The 18,841-nt window shown below is 34.8% G+C and overlaps 1 protein-coding gene across 1 annotated transcript in view; it reads left to right on the top strand.

Annotated features, from left to right (window-relative positions):
- Positions 1 to 18,841, top strand: part of PTPRQ (protein tyrosine phosphatase receptor type Q) — a 201,341-nt gene that overhangs the window by 135,895 nt on the left and 46,605 nt on the right. Inside the window, exons 28-33 of the mRNA XM_058568724.1 lie at positions 1,533 to 1,719; positions 4,677 to 4,921; positions 7,463 to 7,529; positions 10,557 to 10,715; positions 11,271 to 11,493; positions 13,185 to 13,258. Of these exons, the coding sequence (XP_058424707.1) occupies positions 1,533 to 1,719; positions 4,677 to 4,921; positions 7,463 to 7,529; positions 10,557 to 10,715; positions 11,271 to 11,493; positions 13,185 to 13,258 (955 nt within the window). The remainder of the gene's footprint in view (positions 1 to 1,532; positions 1,720 to 4,676; positions 4,922 to 7,462; positions 7,530 to 10,556; positions 10,716 to 11,270; positions 11,494 to 13,184; positions 13,259 to 18,841) is intronic.

Below are 18,841 nucleotides of genomic sequence, written 5' to 3'. Positions count from 1 at the left end.
AAACTCTCTTTCAAAAGTTACAAGGGAAGGTCAAGTTGAAAATGAATTTAATAGTGCAAATAGTGTATATAACTTGTTTTTAAGTGTTTCAAGTCAGGTACCTGCGAGTTGCAAAAAATTGGCCATGAAAACCCTATGAATAGCATTTCAGAGGAGCATTATCTGATACAGCGCCGGACGGTGAGGGGATGGCGAAAAAAGACCGGACAGGGTTCCGCTCTGCTGTCCACTGGGTCGATAGGGGTCAGAATTGACTCGATGGCACAACAACAACAAACATGAGAGAGCGTGCATAATAGGATTTCAAATTTTCTGGTGTTCATCTCAGGAAAAGCCCTTCTATTTACTGCTAGAAATTTTTGCTGTTTAATCCCGACACTCAATAGGCCAGATTCTCCATCAAAGGTAAACTATGTTCGAAAAAATTATACAGCTGTGTTTAATACACCTAAGGATATTCATTTGTGCACATTTAATAATTAAGACATCCACAGTTAATCGAGTTCTTATCCAGTGCCATGCCAAGTGCTAGATCAGAGTTTTTCAAATTGCAATCATAACCAGCATTTTTTTTTTTTCGTGAGAAAAATCAGCCCCGAGCTAACATCCATGCCAATCTTCCTCTTTTTGCTGAGGAAGACTGGCCCTGAGCTAACATCCGTGCCCATCTTCCTCCACTTTATGTGGGACACTGCCACAGCACGGCCTGACAAGCTGTGTGTCAGTGCGCGCCTGAGATCTGAACCCGGGCCGCCAGCAGTGGAGCGTGCTCACTTAACCGCTAGGACACAGGGCCGGGCTCCATAATCAGCATTTTTAAATGAATTGGAATAAAATAAAAAAGAGCAGAAAGATATCAAAGTGCATTTCAGAAAGAAGTTGTATTTCTGAAAATCGTGTTTCACTTATAAAGAAGTATATATATGAATCTATATACACACACACACTCACATACATATCTCCTAAATTACGTTACAAATATAGTTCCTTTTTGTGGGTCACAGGAAAAAGACAAAATCAAAATCTCTGTGGAGCTACATCAGATCTATTTTTTCTAAATCTCAACAAATCACTATAAATAGATATTATCACCCCAATTTTCCATACACAGAAAGTAAGACACAGAGAACATAAGTGACTTATCAAATGCTACAGAAGCTGTTAAGTGACCAAGTTGGGGTTAAAACCCTTGATGGTTGGGTACCAAGACCTATATTCTTTCTTCTATAAAACATTGGAGTACAAAGAGAGGTGCATGGACTGCAGAGGTGAGATCTACTTGTTCATTGGATGGGTTCATTGATTGTGGTTGGCTGATTGACTTTTCTTTTACTTTGAATTGTCAAAATAATTGCTAATTAGTAAACTGTTAAAGTAGCACTTTAGATTTCCCAGGACAATCTGTAAAAAAATAATAATAATTTAAATCTTGGTTAGATAAATATATCACATGTAGCTTTGTATTATTATATTGTAGTTATTTGTATCTCAAGTGCTGCTTCCTTTAATTGTTAGCTATTTTTTTCCTACAGGTAGATAGTGATGAATTTAATATTTCCTTAATCAAGTCCAATGAAGAAAATAAAACCATAGAAATTAAAGATTTAAAAATATTCACAAGGTATTCCGTGGTGATCACAGCCTTCACTGGAAACATTACTGCTGTGTATGTAGAAGGAAAGTCAAGTCCTGAAGTGATTGTTACCACTTTAGAATCAGGTAAGGTGTATTTTTCATCATTGCTAAAAATTAACTGAAAATTCAGTGTCTTTCTTGCAGTTTCTCACACCACACCCTAAAAAGGATATGTGTTAAGAAAATTTTTTAAAGCGTATAAATATAAAATTCACTGACTCACTGTGGTTGACAAAAGTGAAGCTTTCTGTTTACATTTTTGAGGCAAAGTGGAATTATGTAGAATAACATATCTTTGTAAATACACAAACGAATTAGTTCATAATAAGGTACACAACTGTACTTTTTTTGCATTTATTTAGACACTAAATGTTTCAGAAATTGAGTTACCTTGCCTAAGAGACGATTTTTCCAATTATCTGTAGCCAGTAATGCTTCACCTAAAATTTAACTGTAAATATTTCTGACCCGTGATTTAAACTGACCTTAAAGTAATAATACTCTATTATTAAATAATCTGGAATTCAACATTAGAATCTGGGTCATGTTTACCGTATCTGTTTCTTCACTTAGTTAAGCACATGTTTTATTATATAACCTATTCAATGAATAACAGGATCTATACAGATTTCCTCAAGTCCCTGTGAACAGGGTGTGAGTGAATAATAAGATTGTGACCAACAAGAAGTAAATGTGGAAAGTCACTCCCCAGACCTGGCTTGCGCACCCTCCCTCAGGCTCATGTTCTTTGCCACCAGCCATGTCTTTGGAGAGGGCACGTGAAGGGATGTGTTGCTATAGTCTATTTTTTGCTATCTGTAAGGTAAGTATAGGAGGTAAAAATATTTTTTAGCTAGTCCTTTCATTATGTTATGTACTCTTATTGTCTATAAAGTTATGGTTCTAAATGGAAAGGTGCACCTTATCCCCAGCACCCTAAAATTTCACTGGTTTCCATTTTGCTGCCACGTAGATCCCAGGTATCTATTTTCTTATTAGACTTTTTGCACTTCTCCCTCATCCTGCCTGTCTGTGAGGAAAGATGCTGCTGAACTTATTCACATTCATACCATAAAGCATTGATTGCAAGTCTTAATACGCTTCCTCTCCCCAAGATATTGTAGTTTAATAAATTTTTACTAAACCTCTAAGAATAGAATTTTAGATGTAAAACCAAAGATATTTGGAAGATAGGAAGTTCTTTCTAGCATTTAGAGAATTCTTTCACCTACCTAATTTTAAACCTGATCCTATTTTTAGAGAAACATCTCATAAAAAAATACATATTTCTTGTGTATCGTAAAAATGTATAATAGCAAATGTGAAAATATGTGTTGAACCTATCTAACCTTTATTTTAGTCCTGCATTTTTCCACTTAAAATGTGATATTTGACACAATAACATGTTTATCTGCTTTCTTTCTTTTTTTTCTCAGTTATTTTTTTACTTATTTTTTGCTTGCCGCAATGAAGCATGAGCATCTGAACTATTGACAGCCAAATATTAAAAGCCTTATTCATGGAGATTTTTTACTTAGAATGGAAGAATATATCCATTTCAATTTGATCAAAATAGATATATTCCTTCAATCAGTCATTTATGTAAAGAACACTAGTTATATAGTAGAGCAAGAACTAGTTCCTACATTCATAAAATGATTTTATCGTCATGTATATCATTTTCTTTCATAATAATTTATTAATACTTAGTTATATGTTAGGCTAACTTTTATTTATCAAAAATAAACTAGAATATCTGGACTATATAAAGAACTCTCAAAACTCAACGCTTAAAAAAATCAAATTAGAAATTTGACAAATGACGTGAACAGACATTTCACCAAAGAAGAGATATGATTGGCAAGTAAACTCATGGTAAGATAGATTTTCATCATCATTAGCTATTAGGGAAATGCAGATTAATACCACAGTGAGATCTCACTACGCATCTGCTAGAACAGATAAAATAATAATTTTAAAAATAGTACTAACAGAAACTGCTGGCAAAGATGCAGAAAGACTGGCTCTCTTACACCTTGCTAGTGGGAATATAAAAGAGTATAGCCACATTGGAAAATAGTTTGGTAATCTTTTATAAAACTAAACATGCACTTACCACATGATCCAGCAATTACGCTCTTGGGCATTTATCACAGAGAATTGAAAACTTATGTTCACATAAACGTCTGTATATGAATGTTAATAACAGATTTATTAATAATTTAAAAAAACTGGAAACAACCCAAATGTTTTTCTATGATTAAACAAACTCTGGTACATCCATAAAATGTAACATTACTCAGGAAAAAAAAAAAGAATGAACTATTGATATATACAACAACCCTGATGGACCTCAAGGTCATTATGCTATTGTCTTTCTTAAAATGACAAACCTGTGGAGATGGAGAATGATTACTGTTGAGGGGAGGCATGAATTGCAAATACGAGGGGATAGCTGGAGGGAGTTTCTTTATGGTGATGGAGTAGTTTTTTATCTTGTTTCTGGTGATGGTTACAGGAATCTATACATGGGATTAAATTGCAAGGACTACACAGACGTATAGGAAAGCATGAAAAAGTGGTGAAATCTGAATAAGGTCTGTAGTCTAGCTAACAGCATTGTACCAATGTCAGTTTCTAGGTTTGATATTAAACTACAGTTACATAAGATGTCACCACTAGGGAAAGCTGGGGGAAGGTTACAGGGGACCGTATGTGATTTTTGCAACTTCCTGTGAGTTTATATTATCTTTAAATAAGTTTAGATAGAAATAGAAATGTATTCTGTGTAAAAATAATTGCATATAAAAGGCTAAATAAATAAGCAAACAAACTGGATCACCGTTATGGTTTCTGTTACCTATAGGTGTCAATGATTCTATAATGCAGCAGCTATTTTGCTTGTTTCTGTAATTTATGTAGTTTAAACAATCTGTGTAATACTCCTTATAAACAGAAATTTGAAGCAAATAAGTTTTATATGGAGATCAAAAAGAACACAAATTTTTAGAAAATTTTAATTGCTAAATATTACATTTTAGTCCCCAAGGATCCACCTAACAACATGACATTTCAGAAGATACCAGATGAAGTTACAAAATTTCAGTTAACATTCCTTCCTCCTTCTCAACCCAATGGACATATCCAAGTATATCAAGCTTTGGTTTACCGAGAAGATGATCCTACTGCCGTCCAGATTCACAACCTCAGTATTATCCAGAAAACTGACACATCCATTATTGCAATGTTAGAAGGACTGAAAGGTGGACATACATACAATATCAGCGTAAGTATTCATAGCTTTTAATTAGGTACCTATTTTACAAAGTTAATTTACAAATTCAGCCTTCAAAAATACTGCAGTTTATGTACACACTACATTTTTCGTCTTTTTGTGGGATCGTTTAAGACATGCCAACAGAAAATAGGTTTAGAGGAATGAAATTGCTGATTTCCTATTATAATACAGTAAGTCTTATGAAAATATGTAGATGACAAAAATATTTGCACAATCATAGTAGAAATCCAGAAATAAAACACAGGTGTAAGAAAATGTATGTTAAAAGTAAGAGAGCAGTGTTGTATAAAGAGATCATTCTGCCTAAAGGAAAACTGTTATTGTATGATTATAAATGGAAAATGGAAAAGCAAATTTCAAAAGCGAAGAGCTTTTAACTATATGAAAATAACTATTTTCATGATTGAAATTCACATGTATTTCGCACAACTATTACTAAAAGCTAAGAGCGCTTTATATTTTAATTCTAAATTATCCATGTTGGGGGCCGGCCCCGTGGCTTAGTGGTTAAGTGCGCGTGCTCCGCTGCTGGCGGCCCTGGGTTCAGATCCCGGGCACGCACCAACGCGCCGCTTCTCCGGCCATGCTGAGGCCATGTCCCACATACAGCAACTAGAAGGATGTGCAGCTATGACATACAACTATCTACTGGGGCTTTGGGGGGAAAATAAATAAATAAATAAAATCTTTAAAAAATAATTTAAAAAAATAAATTATTCATGTTGGAATGTAAATATGTATGTGAGCTCATATATATTCACACACAATTTGTTTCATCCTTTGACTATTTTTGTAGCATGTTCTGGAATTTTCAAATAGAATTATATGATTCAGAAAATTATCTTTTAATCAACATAGAATTCACCCTAAACATTCAAGTAGCTTAGTAAGAAATCCTCCTACCAACTCTTTATAATTATATCAGAACACTCTCATTAATAATTTGTATATTTATATCCATTACTTCCCTCATTCACTTTATATCCCATTGTATAATCTGTCTTGCTACGATTCTTGTTGCACGTACCATTAAATGGACCACCATTATGAAAGATCTATTAGAGGGAGGGTGGTGGTTAAGAGAATGAACTGACCTAGGTTCAAATCCTGGCTCTACTAGTTTCTGGCTGGGCAGTTTCTTCAAATCTGTGCCTCAGTATCTTTATCTGAAAAATTAGTAATAGGAATAAATTCTTTTTAGGATTTTTGTGAGTATTAAGTATTAATAGTTACGGTGAGTGCTTTACCAGTTTTGGCTTTTGCAAATAAAAGAAAAACTAGGAAATAAGACAAAGTACGACTAATTCATAATTTAAGAAAAATAAATGAATCTTCTGATTGTTTGCAAAGTGCAATTTACAGCGTCCTCAATACCTGAGAGTTTATTAGAAAAGTATAACTTTCGCACAGATATCGACCTACTGAATCAAAACCTGCCTATCTTCATTTAACAGTTTGCAAGTGCCTTCTTTGCACACTGCAATTTAAGAAACATTGCCCAACTTTTTCATTTATCTCACTTAAAATTTAGGTTGTACCATAAATAAATAAAAATAATTAATTACTCCATAACATCACTTTTCATTTTGACTACTTCCTTTTTAAAATTTGCATACTACAATAAATATTTCCTTTAGATATTTTTAAACTACATTTTATGGGCTTGACTTATTTACCATACCTACCATGTCATATATATTATAATTTTAATTCAATCAAAACACTCCCAAAGTATCCATAGTGTGGAGGGTGGGCAAGTGATATATAAAGCAAATTAATTTCAATAAAGATATGTTCTAAACCGTGCTTATCAATACAATGAAATTGACCAAGAACATAGTCTTTGTTTTATACAGCAAGATAAAGTGAATAAAAGAAGATTCTGTGTCTACAGCTTCCTAAGCACAAAGTTAATTGAAAGGATTCACATTTGTGTAAATCACCCTCTGTATATACAAACAGAAATGCTTTATGTGTATATGCTGCATTATGCAGGTTATAGCTTCAGATACTTTGGGGCAGGGGTGAAGAGGGGCATAAAGGCCAACTTTCAGAGGAATGATTTAATACAGGAAAACTGGGAGGCTGAAGGAATAGGATTTCATCTTAGAGAAGGAAAAAAAGAGGATCTTGAATATGGATTTAAAGAAAGCCAGAGCTACATAGCTACAGAGAGAAGGAACAGATGTCAGAATAGAAGGAGAGTGTAGACGTAGTGGCTTTTCTACTCTTTCCTCCTACGGGTTCAAACTGAAGCCACATCCTTTCCTGGTCTCTGTGATCGTGCTGTTTAGGTCTTTGTTCTCAGGGCTTAGTACCATAATATCAATTTTAAGAACTACTTTATTGTTAGAAATTCTTCCTCTATATATTGTATTCATTTAAGTGAGTGCAAGAAAAATATAACTAATATAATATATGCAATTGTTTTTAACAGTGAATCATTTTAAAATTACATATAACCATAATCAGTAATATATACACATAAGCAGTAATTTGAAAATAGTAACAAGATGTTTTTTGTTTTAGATTTATGCAATCAATAGTGCTGGTGCAGGGCCAAAGGTTCAGATGAGAATAACCATGGATGTGAAAGGTACGGACATGAACTGCCTTCCCACGAAATGCTGGCATCTTAATCAAAGAGAAATTATAATTTGTATTCTGTATGAGAGTTAAGGATGTAGTCAAGCTTTTAAATGATGCATATGCATACGCTAAACATACGTATTAAGCATAAGTAATAATGTATGCTTGTTAAAGCTATAATTAAAATGTCTAAATAATGATGCAAATTACCATGTTAAATAAAGAGAATGCCCACCTGCTATTTATCTTATATTTCTTTTCCTGTAAATTTAGTATTCTGAGACAAATTTTATAAACTATTATTTTATGTTTTTCAATTTTATTGAAAAGAAAAGGCATGCTTTAAATTACCCATGAATAGATTTTGACAAGTTCTAGTTAGATTCCTTGACTGATCTTTAAAGTCAGGTTCATTTCAGTTAATCAAATAGTGTTTACTGAACTACCATATATTCAACTTTATGATTCTGACTATAAAGTAGATCCATCAATTCATTATTCTGACAAGAATTTTTTATAGAAAATATAACTAAAATTCAGAGGCCCCTTCCCCCCCCAAAAGTCCAAAAACCAAAAAGATTTTTAAGAGGAGTTTAGGGTCATTCATTTGTTCACAGTGCCTTCTCTTCCTGAGACTGAAAACATGCATGTACTTGTGTCAACTCTCTAAAAATCTGTAATAAAATCTGCAGAGAGATCGAAAAACTGAAGTGTATGAATGTTTAGTAGAATTCCACTCAATGCTTCTCTTTTTAAAGCAAAAAGTAACTTTTCTCAGTCTTTGTAAGGACAGCAGAGCACAGTGATTAAAAGTGCCAGTTCTAGGCTGCGTCTAGGGTCAAACTGCTGAAACGGAATCCTGGATTGGCCACTTGATATCTGTTTGACTTTGGCAAGTTTCTCAACCTCTATAAGCCTGTATATTGGAACTAATACTAGTTCCTGCCTCATAGGTTGTTGTGAGGATTGAAAGAGATAATCTTTGAAAAATCCTTAGGACAAGGCCTGGAATCTATTACTGTTAAGAGGAAATATTCACTGTTAGATGAAGCTGATAAATTTTATCTTTTCATCAATGGGTAGTTTATATAACTGCAATACTATTTATTTGCTTTTAATTGATAAATTATGTACTTGGAATGTACAAATACACGAAGTCTTCAAAAACATCAGCTATTTTACAAAATGACTTCATAAAGAAGAGCTTGCATCATACCATCTTAATTTCTCTTTGTTATTCAGTGGTAGACATGTAGGTATGCAGGTAACAATAGATGTGTTATATTTATTCTTTAGTCAAGATACTTTGCTTCATTTCAGATGCTTTGCTCATCCCCAAATAGAGATGATTAGTTCTGACTTTCCACTCCTTAGATAAGGCAGATAAACTCATGACCAGTTATCTAGAGAAGATATATGAGTGCTGGTGGCAGTGGTGGGTCCTAGAGAAATTAGTTTTCTCCAGTAATATGCATGATTTTATTAGTGACAGGGAGTGACATTAAATTAACAATAATTAAATTTGCATTAAATTTGCATCTGACAGATAATATCAAGTTGGATATTAATGTACAATGCCAGATTCCTCTAACTGGAAACCTTTTCTTGGGGACTCCCCAATGGCATGGCTGAGAGTTTCTCAGAAATCCCTGAAAACTCAGGCTCTTCCCACTTAATCCTTCCTTCTTTCTCCTCTTTCACAGGTATCAGACCTGTGATCTGTGGTCTAAAGGCTCTCACCACCTACTTCTGCTCCCTGTCCCTTTATTCTTCACAGATAATTCCCCCAATAAACTTGCTACACGTCTAATATCATCATAGCCTTTACATCTCAGAGGAGCAAGCTAAAGGATCAAGTCAAAAAGATTTGGTTCAAATCTTGATATTTCCCCTTTATAGCTATGTGACGTAAGACCATTTCCTCATCTATAAAATGGAAATGATGTTGCCAATTTTATGGCATTATAGAGAGGGTTTTTAAAAAAATTTAATAAGTATAGTAACTGAAGTTTGATTAAGCAACTTACCAATGCTCCAACAGCTAGTATACATAGCTATAAGATGAAATGAAACAAGCAGAGCTTCTACAAACATGGATTATGGAGATATTTGTATGCATTGTTGGTAAAATGTGAATTATCATGGCACTTTTAGAAATTATTCTGGCGATATCTAGTAAAGTTAAAACTTATATATCTTTTGTTCCAGAAATTCTGCTCTTAGGAATCTATTCCATAGATATAACAGGATCAGTAAATAAGGCTAAATGTATAAGGCTAATTATTGCAGTAAATGTTCAAAACCTTAAGGAAAAGTGAATTTCCATTACTAGATGAATGACTGAAGAAATATAGTGTAGTTGCACCATGATATACAACATAGTCATTCAGAAGAACCAGTTAGCCCTGTACTTGGTGACTTGGAAAGACTTACACAAGTCATGTTTACGCAAGCAAAGCAGTATGTGGAGTAATTATAATACGTAATATAGCCCCATTAAAAAAAATCAAACAGTGAGAAGAATCCATTATGTATGACTTTATGTATTTTTATATGATTATGTGAACATGGAGAAAAATATGGGAGGGTATCATCGTTATGTTTGGTATGGAACAACTGTCAGGGGAGGTGGGTGCTGGTATGATTAGAATAGAAATTGATGAAGCAGCTAAAGGAAGTAAAAGAAGAAAAAATCCACTAAAATCTTAGTATGATTTAATGCATTTATGAAAATTATATATGAGTGAGAGCATATATAATTTTAATTTTTTTAGTATGTAAAGAGGAGTCAGATGCCTGAAAAATCACGCCTGGGCCCCATTATCTCAGGCAAGTCTCAAATATATAATTATACCATCAGGAGATAATAATTGCTGAATATCTGCTGTATCCAAACAAAACTTTATTTTGTTTGTTATTTATGTTTGTCATCACTTTATCTGTAAATTACCTGCATGAAATGAGACTTTTAAATGGTTTTTTTCTCTTCAGAAACAAAAAATGAATTGTAGCGATATTTCTTCTTTGTTTATAGCTCCAGCACGACCAAAAACCAAGCCAACTCCTATTTATGATGCCACAGGGAAACTGCTAGTGACTTCAACAACAATCACAATCAGAATGCCAATATGTTACTACAATGATGATCATGGACCAATCAAAAACGTACAAGTGCTTGTAGCAGAAGCAGGAGGTATCAAATGTCAACTTATCTCATTCAGCTGTAGAAAGTGAATTGCTGAAGGCTAAAAAAATTTCAGTTCAAAATTAGTAATATAAGGCTGACTCCTGATTATCACACAACTCTTGAGCTTAATAGATTGTCAGTATTATTAATTATACTAATCATTAGTTTTTGCCTAAAATATTTTACCAAAATGAGAAAAGGCATAGTTAAAATATGTGATTTATTTATTCTGTATGCTCGTAGGATTGTTTTGATATTGGCAAGATAGAGTCTTGATAGCTTCTTTGGAGGCTTGAACAAGAGGGTTACCCTTCACTGAAGGATGTTCTTTCTCTTCCTGAGAAGTGATCCTCTACAACGATGCCTATAGATTCACATGTGATGGAGAAGGATAGGGTTCCCTACTTATTCAGGTAGATCAGCTGAATCATCCCTGCTGGTTCATAGACTGCCAGATGTTGCATCCAGCTTTTCCTCAGGCAGTTATGGAAAAACTTTTTATAAATGTGAAAATACATTCATTTATTACTTGTAATCATTATTCTTTTTTTCTGAAAGCAGCTCAGCATGATGGAAATGTAACAAAGTGGTATGATGCATACTTTAATAAACCAAGGCCATATTTTACAAATGAAGGCTTTCCTAACCCCCTGTGTACAGAAGGAAAGACAAAGTTCAGTGGCAATGAAGAAATCTACATCATAGGTGCTGATAATGCTTGTATGATTCCTGGCAATGAAGACAAAATTTGCAATGGTCCTCTGAAACCCAAAAAGCAATACTTGTAAGTATAGTTTATGCTTACTATGCATCATGTTAGCAAGCTAATGGACATCTTTCACCCGTCCATCTACCCATCCTTTCCTCTTTCCAGTAAGCGCTAGACATCCATAATGTATTGTGACCCCATACATGGTGAAGATCAACAAGGCATAGTCCTTACGTTCTAGAAATGTATAGTTCTATAGGGAAAGAAGGCTAGCTTAAAAGTAATTATGATTTGATATGATAAGTAACATAGGACGATAGGGAAAATGTACAATTGGAGAACATAGGTAGGAGAATTTAACTCTTTCTTTAGAGGATGATGTGACTAATGTGTAGTATTTTGTGTTTTTCACTCATTAGTTTGCCATGCTAATGTACAGATTTTTAGAAACATGATCCTCGTCTTTTGGTTAATGATGGCTTCAGTTTCCCTCAGTCATAGCAATAATTTTCTGCTCTTTATACCATCAAACATCTGAATGAGTGATTGAAATCTTTACAACTCACTGTAATATTTGGCATTTTGTAGATCATAATAATCTAATATATTAAAAACCAATGCCGATATTATGGCTTTATTAAATGCTTTGCTAAATTGATTATTTTCTTCTATTAAATTGACCATATTATTTTTATGTCATAAGACTACAATTTTTTAAAAATCTTTAAATTATTTAATTTGCAAAATATAATTTTTACTACTGAATTTGAAAAATGCAGTTAGTTTCAATTTTGCCTACTAGTTAAAGCATTATTCATTTTTTACTAAATACCCTAAGCCAAGTTAACATTAGAATAGTTAGGCATTTGAAAAAAAAATGCTCTATCATCTATTATTAAATACAGTCACTTTGGTTACTAAGTTATTTCCTGAAATTTAATCATCATACATATGACAGTTATGAAAATGATATACCACAAAGTTTAATATTCAAGTATTATTTTGTATATTTTTTCTAAAACAGACTCTTCATACAATCAATAAAATCATAAGAATTTGAGAATAGTAGGAATTAAATTATACACTGTAATTTATTAATACAAATTGGTTTTATATTTTAAAATGCCTGGATGTCTATAGTTTTTAAATAAGGTAAATTTTGGCTGTCTCTGAGGTGTTAGAATCACCCAGTGATTTTTAGCATTGATTCACTTCTGCACCCATTTTCTATTTCACGTGTCATAAAAGCATAGAAAGTGAAAATTCAGCTGTACACACACTGAATTAAGAAGCACTGTTCTTAATTTGTTTACATGTGAATAAGCGAAGTTCTATATGGCTATTCTAAATCAAGTTCGCTGGTATTTTCAAAGGTAGTTGAGGTATAACAGTTATTATAGTTTATATTTATAAAGTATGTCTATACAACACACTTTCATGCAGAATTAAACCATTTCATCCAAACAAATCTGTAAGGGAGGTGATCTGCTTCATCTGATTAACCTGCTGACTGCCCATGAGTCTGGTCAAAGTTTTAGTCCCTCTCTCATGAAGTTCAAGAGATTCATGTGCAGGATAATTATTTACCTCACTTAAAGATAGTATGTATTTATCCTGATGGTGATTGAATTCCAAATTTGCATCTTGTAAATTTATTTTCTCTTGAATAAAAGTGTATCTTTTTTCATAGCTATTTATTAAATTATTGAAAGAAAAAAGTCATATGGCATGCAAATTGTTGGTTTTTAATTTTTTTTATTTCGTAGATTTAAATTTAGAGCCACAAATGTCATGGGACAATTTACTGACTCTGATTACTCTGACCCGGTTAAGACTTTAGGTAAGACATATTTTGCAGTTTAATTTCCCATATAAACTTAACATGCTAATCACAGTTGTAACATTCATTAGTAGATGAATTAATCCATGACTGACTGTTCTCAAGTATAAATTCATTTCTAGGTTAATTAGCCTAAGAAAAAATAGTATTTGTAATATTCTTTTAAGTGTTGGATGTTCCATCTGTTCAAATCTGGACATAGATTTCCATATAGTATTGGTCCTATGCTGATTTGTTCTAACATTATACTAAGCAAGTATTTATTTGGCTATTTAATATACAATCTTATATGTAAAATATTTTTACCTGATGAAAGACTTATGGAAATTTTCCTGAAATAATCCTAAAAACTAGAAGCTTACCAGTCCTCTTTAATTTTATTTTCTTTCCTATCAACTCTTTCACGAGTTTTTTCAATTACATCCACCTAATCAGGTCTGAATAAAATGTGAATACAACTTAGTCAGATGCACGTATATTTCTTCTTCGTCGTCGTCTTCTTCTTCTGCTTCTTCCTCCTCATCACCATCATCATGGTGATCACCACTAACATTAAATATTCTGTGCCAGACACACTTTTAGGCTCTTTCTATGTATTAACTGATGGACTCTTCACAGTTGTCCTTTAATTTAGGCCAGTGGTTCTCAACTAGATGAGTTTTACTCTCCAGGAGACATCTGGCAATGTTTGGAGCCATCTTTGGTTGTCAGAACTGCGGAGGCTGAGCTTCTGGCTTCTGGTGGACAGAGGCCAGGGATGCTGCTGAATGTCCTGCATTGCATAGGACAGCCCCTCCAGCTGGGAATTATCTATCCCGTACCGTCAATAGTGCTGAGGTTGAGAGTGGTGGATGCTAATGTTAGCTCCATTTTATAGATGAGGAAACGAAGGCCTAGATTAAGTAATTAAGTGGCTCTGCCGGGATTCCAGCTCAGATTTCATAAACATTACACTACAAATACAGGATTTAGACCTAGATTCAAATCTTGGCTCTGCCACAGGAGAAAATAATTTCTCTAAACCTCAGTTTCCTTATTTGGAAAATGGTGTCTACCCTGAAAGATTTAAATAAAGCAACATAGTAAAGATACTAATATTTTATAGATAGTACAATTTTAAATGCTTAATAGATTCTTTTTGGTTAGTAATCAAAGTATAGTTAGAAATATACTTCCTTAGGAGAAGCTCTTTCCCTAGGATTTCTCTGAGTAGATCACAACTTCCTAATTCCTATGCATCAAGCTCTGAGAATGTGGAAATTTGTGTGTTGTTCAGAAGCACAGTACATCGTGAGTTGCAATAATTTCAGTGAGAATTGTGGCTGGAAGAAGATAGATTGCTCTGCCATTTTCAGTTAGAAATGCTCGTCTGGCTATGGAACACTAATTGCATAAAAAGCAGCTTCTACAGCCTCCCCTTAGTTAAGGAAACTTTGGATTTTGAAGAAATTAAGAAAGGGCACGTTGTTTCCTACATAGATGTTTATAGAGGAATAGCATATAAGTTTCTTTGGCTATGCTTCATTCCATAAAATCACTGGTTTGATTAATTTTACCCAATAATTCAGTCATTTTAAAATTGGCTGGCTAGATTTGTGGTTTTGAAATGGTCGAGCATTTCTTCCTTAGATAGGTGAGGTTATCACACCCTGACACTGCCACAGTAAAGTAAATGTCTTGATGGCATCAACATAATGTCCCCTAGGTGACAGCATTCAGAAACTATTACTGCAGCTAGGTAGTGATCCTGGTGTGTTTACTGAAGGAAGATAAGACACATACACAAAGTGGATAGCTCATATGCCTTAGGGACATGACCTTTTCTATGAGCAGTGCTAAGAAGAGATCTCCTTGCTGTGTTGTTTGTTGTGTGCTTGCTGGTTTCATACAGATTATTGATGCAAGGACAACATGTTCAGTCAGTTATGTGAGAGGCGAAGTTGAGACATCCAGGGTAATAGGAATGAAAAAGGCGAAACGCCAAGCAGCAGGAACCATGGTGCACGGGGACGTGATTCCTCAGATTCTGCAAAAGGTCTTCCCTTTGGTCAAAGATGGGCCTCATCCAGCACTTTGGCTGCAGGTAGTCTCAAGGGGCTCCTCAGCGATGGTCTTCTGTTTCTTCCTTTCCCTCCCAGCCAAGACAGTGGAATACAGTAATTAATTCTAGAAGGTAGCAGAAACACACTGTCAGTTCTTGGGTTCCTTCTTGGAATCACACCACCACCACCCCTTCATCCAGATGCTAATGTTTGTGTGCTCTGCTAACAGCAAGAGCCTAGAGGGGATGTAAGATGTGGCATGAAGGGCAGAGCACAGGATCCTGCCAAGGTTAGGGAAGGAGGGATTGGTGAAACATAGACTGGATGCAGAAGGTGGAAAGCCACTGGGTTGGTAATGGGTAGTGACAAGGAAGGGTCCCATGTATCTATGATCAAATTTTTCAGAGCTCGTATATTATTTACAGAGCACTGTCATAAGGACAGTCTTTCAGGCTCCTCTTTTGAGTGGTCTTCCATGGGCTGTCTCCTAACACAGCTTTGTATTAGGTTTATGCCCTGTAATGCTTATTCTGGATTGACCACATGGAGTTCTGCTATCTAGATAGTCATTTATAGCTAGTAAAACAGTGACAGGCAAGTGTGGAGGAAATTACTAGATGTGCAATCTCCAGTTATGGTGAAATGAGATGTTCAGATTTGGAGTATGGAGTGCACAATTGGAGGAGAATTTCTCGATGACTAGAAAAGTAGCCCAGTCATTTTGCTGGTTAATGGGCTTAACACCATCAATTTCTGTCCTCACATTAGTTTCTCATGTTGCTATTGGATGTTGTGGTTCTCTGGATATCAGATTCACCCTGATGGGTCAGGCACCAAAGAGCACCCTTCAGAATTGGCCCTGATCCATGATTTGAAATTAATGAAAGGCCATGGAGTCATAAGAGTTTTTGGAAAAGAACAATGCCAAGAAAGGTATAGTAGAAGGACTCAAAAAGGAAATAAAGTTGATCCTTTCTACAGTGGTCATTGGTCAATGGCAAGAATGGTCCAGGGCTGTGAGAATGGGGGCAAGCAAATAATAAAATGCATTGATATAATACCCCTGGAGTCATCATAAGATTACAGAGGATATTCGAGTCCTTTTTTCTCTCAAATATGTCATGTATTAGGATATACGATAGCATTTGCAACAGGCTAGTGGCTCCCAACATTCCTCACAAGCCTGCTGAAGACATGTATGTGTGTTATCTCAGCTTCAGGGACAGAAGTCTAGGTCCCATCTAGGCCATCAAACCATCAATGGATATACAGTCATTTACTGGTATTTTGCACACCACAGGCAATGAGCTCCAAGCTGAGGTGCCAATCAATAAAATCTCCAGGATTTAAGATCCTTTGCAAGGCTGTGTTTTTAAGTTAGTATAGGGAATATGCTTCAAAGACAGACCTTTTTTTTTTTTGTTTTTTGTGAGGAGGACCAGCCCTGAGCTAACATCCAATGCCAATCCTCCTCTTTTTTTTTTTTTTTTTTTTGCTGAGGAAGACTGGCCCTGGGCTAACATCCGTGCCCATCTTCCTCCACTTTATATGGGACGCCGCCACAGCATGACTTAACAAGTAGTGCTTTGGTGCACGCCCTGGATCCGAACCAGTGAACCCCGGGCTGCTGCAGCGGAGCGCACACACCCAACCGCTTGCGCCACCAGGCCGGCCCAAGACAGACCATTTTGATAGTGGTTGTGCCTTTCAGAGATATTACTATTTGGAAGTTAAAATTAGGGGCAAAAGAATCATCATAGACTGGTGAACTAAAGGTTTAAGTTTAGTGAAAGGGGCTAATAGAAGTACAAATGAGAAGGGATCAGGCAGGGCTTTGCTGGGTAAGGATGAGTGGGTGGAAGATGAGTTTGCACTTAGGGAAATTTTTATGGCCTGTAGTAATAAACATGGAAATAACATGTGTCATTATTTTAATCCTAAAAAAAGTACTTATGACTTATTTAATTTTGTTTTCACTCAGGATTGAGTATTAGCATTTTTATTAACAAAATGCACAAGAATCCTTCTTAAACTCTTTTTAAAAATCCTCCTTAGGCACATCAGTTTATGGAAACTGCTTGTAGGCAATGTTTTGATTACAAGGTTTAATTACAGAGGATTCCTGTGATTTGAAAACCAGGCACTCCTTTCTGCACCTTACAGGGCTTCATTAAAACTGAGCAAGATGAAACCTTAAACCCAATGGCAAAGGCATTCTATGATTGTTTTCTTTTGTCATAACATTTCCCATTTAATTGCTATGCTCACAATGAAAAGTTCCAATATGCTCACTTAGAAACAGCAATTGGGAGTCACTATGTATTTTTTGCAACAAAGAATCACTTGCCCCCAAGACACCAGAGGAACAAGGAAGTTCTATGATGTTAACAAGGCAGTGGTAATGTGATGGGGAACCTCAGAAACTTTGCAGACAGGCATGTTGCAGGCAGTTTTGGCATACTGAATTTATGTGACCTTGGGTTAGTTACTTAACAAATTAACTTCTAAAATCTCATTTCCAAAATGAGAATAATAATGCCTACCTCATAAGCTAATTGAGAGATTAAATCAGATGAAAGCATGGATGAATGAATATGAAATATTTATTAATAAAGATACTAAACCTTGTTATTTATATGCCAACCCTTTTATGAGTGTTTTTATGTGGAAACTCATGTATTCTTCACTACAACTCTATTAAATGATCTCCTATTTGTAGATACCTCCAATTTATTGGCAAGAAACCTGAATTGCTGGGTCTGTAAGCAACTTGCCAAGATTACAGAGCTAGGAAGAGGCAACACCAGCCTTTAGACCCAGGCGGGGTGATTCCAGTCAGTGCTGCGCTGTAACCACTGTACCACACTGCCTGCAAATCTGTAGGTGCCTGAAGAGCTTTCAATTTCATCACTCTTGGTGATGTTTCTGCTCCCACAGACTTCCTATCCTTGCTGTACCATTTTCTCTTCTCAACATTTTTAATTATTTCTAGCTGTTCTCTTTTCACCTTCTCATTTTAGCTTTTTGAGGTTAACGTTCACACAGGTGCATGCTTTATTTTTACACATAAACATACAATAATCCCTTTTTGTTTTTTTAACAATGAATATGTGTGATTTTTCCCTACAGCCTGGAACCCAGTGTTTATTATCTACTTTTAATATTTTGCCAATCTGATGTATGAAAATAACATCTGTGTAGGGTCTTTTAACTTATATTTCTTAGATTATGAAATTGAGTGACTTTTAGTAAATTCTTTGTGTAGTATTGAATATCCAGAACAACTAGTATTGGGCCAAAAGAGAAGAACTCCTTATACTCAAGTTCTGTTAGAAAAACCTGTTTTCTTTTAAGATTAATTATAATACTAATAAAAAGATCTTTCATGTAATACACACCTATATCAAGAGCCAGACGTTGTCCTATGAGCTTTATAACTCATTTAGTTAAAGCTTCTTTTTAGAGATATAAAACTGGCTTAAACAATCAGATCCATATGCTGAGTTTAAATAATGATAATTTCAATCAAAAGATAATAGTT

This window comes from Diceros bicornis, chromosome 25, assembly GCF_020826845.1.
Source record: "Diceros bicornis minor isolate mBicDic1 chromosome 25, mDicBic1.mat.cur, whole genome shotgun sequence".
Taxonomy (NCBI): Eukaryota; Metazoa; Chordata; class Mammalia; order Perissodactyla; family Rhinocerotidae; genus Diceros; species Diceros bicornis.
This window is presented reverse-complemented; position numbering and strand designations above follow the sequence as displayed.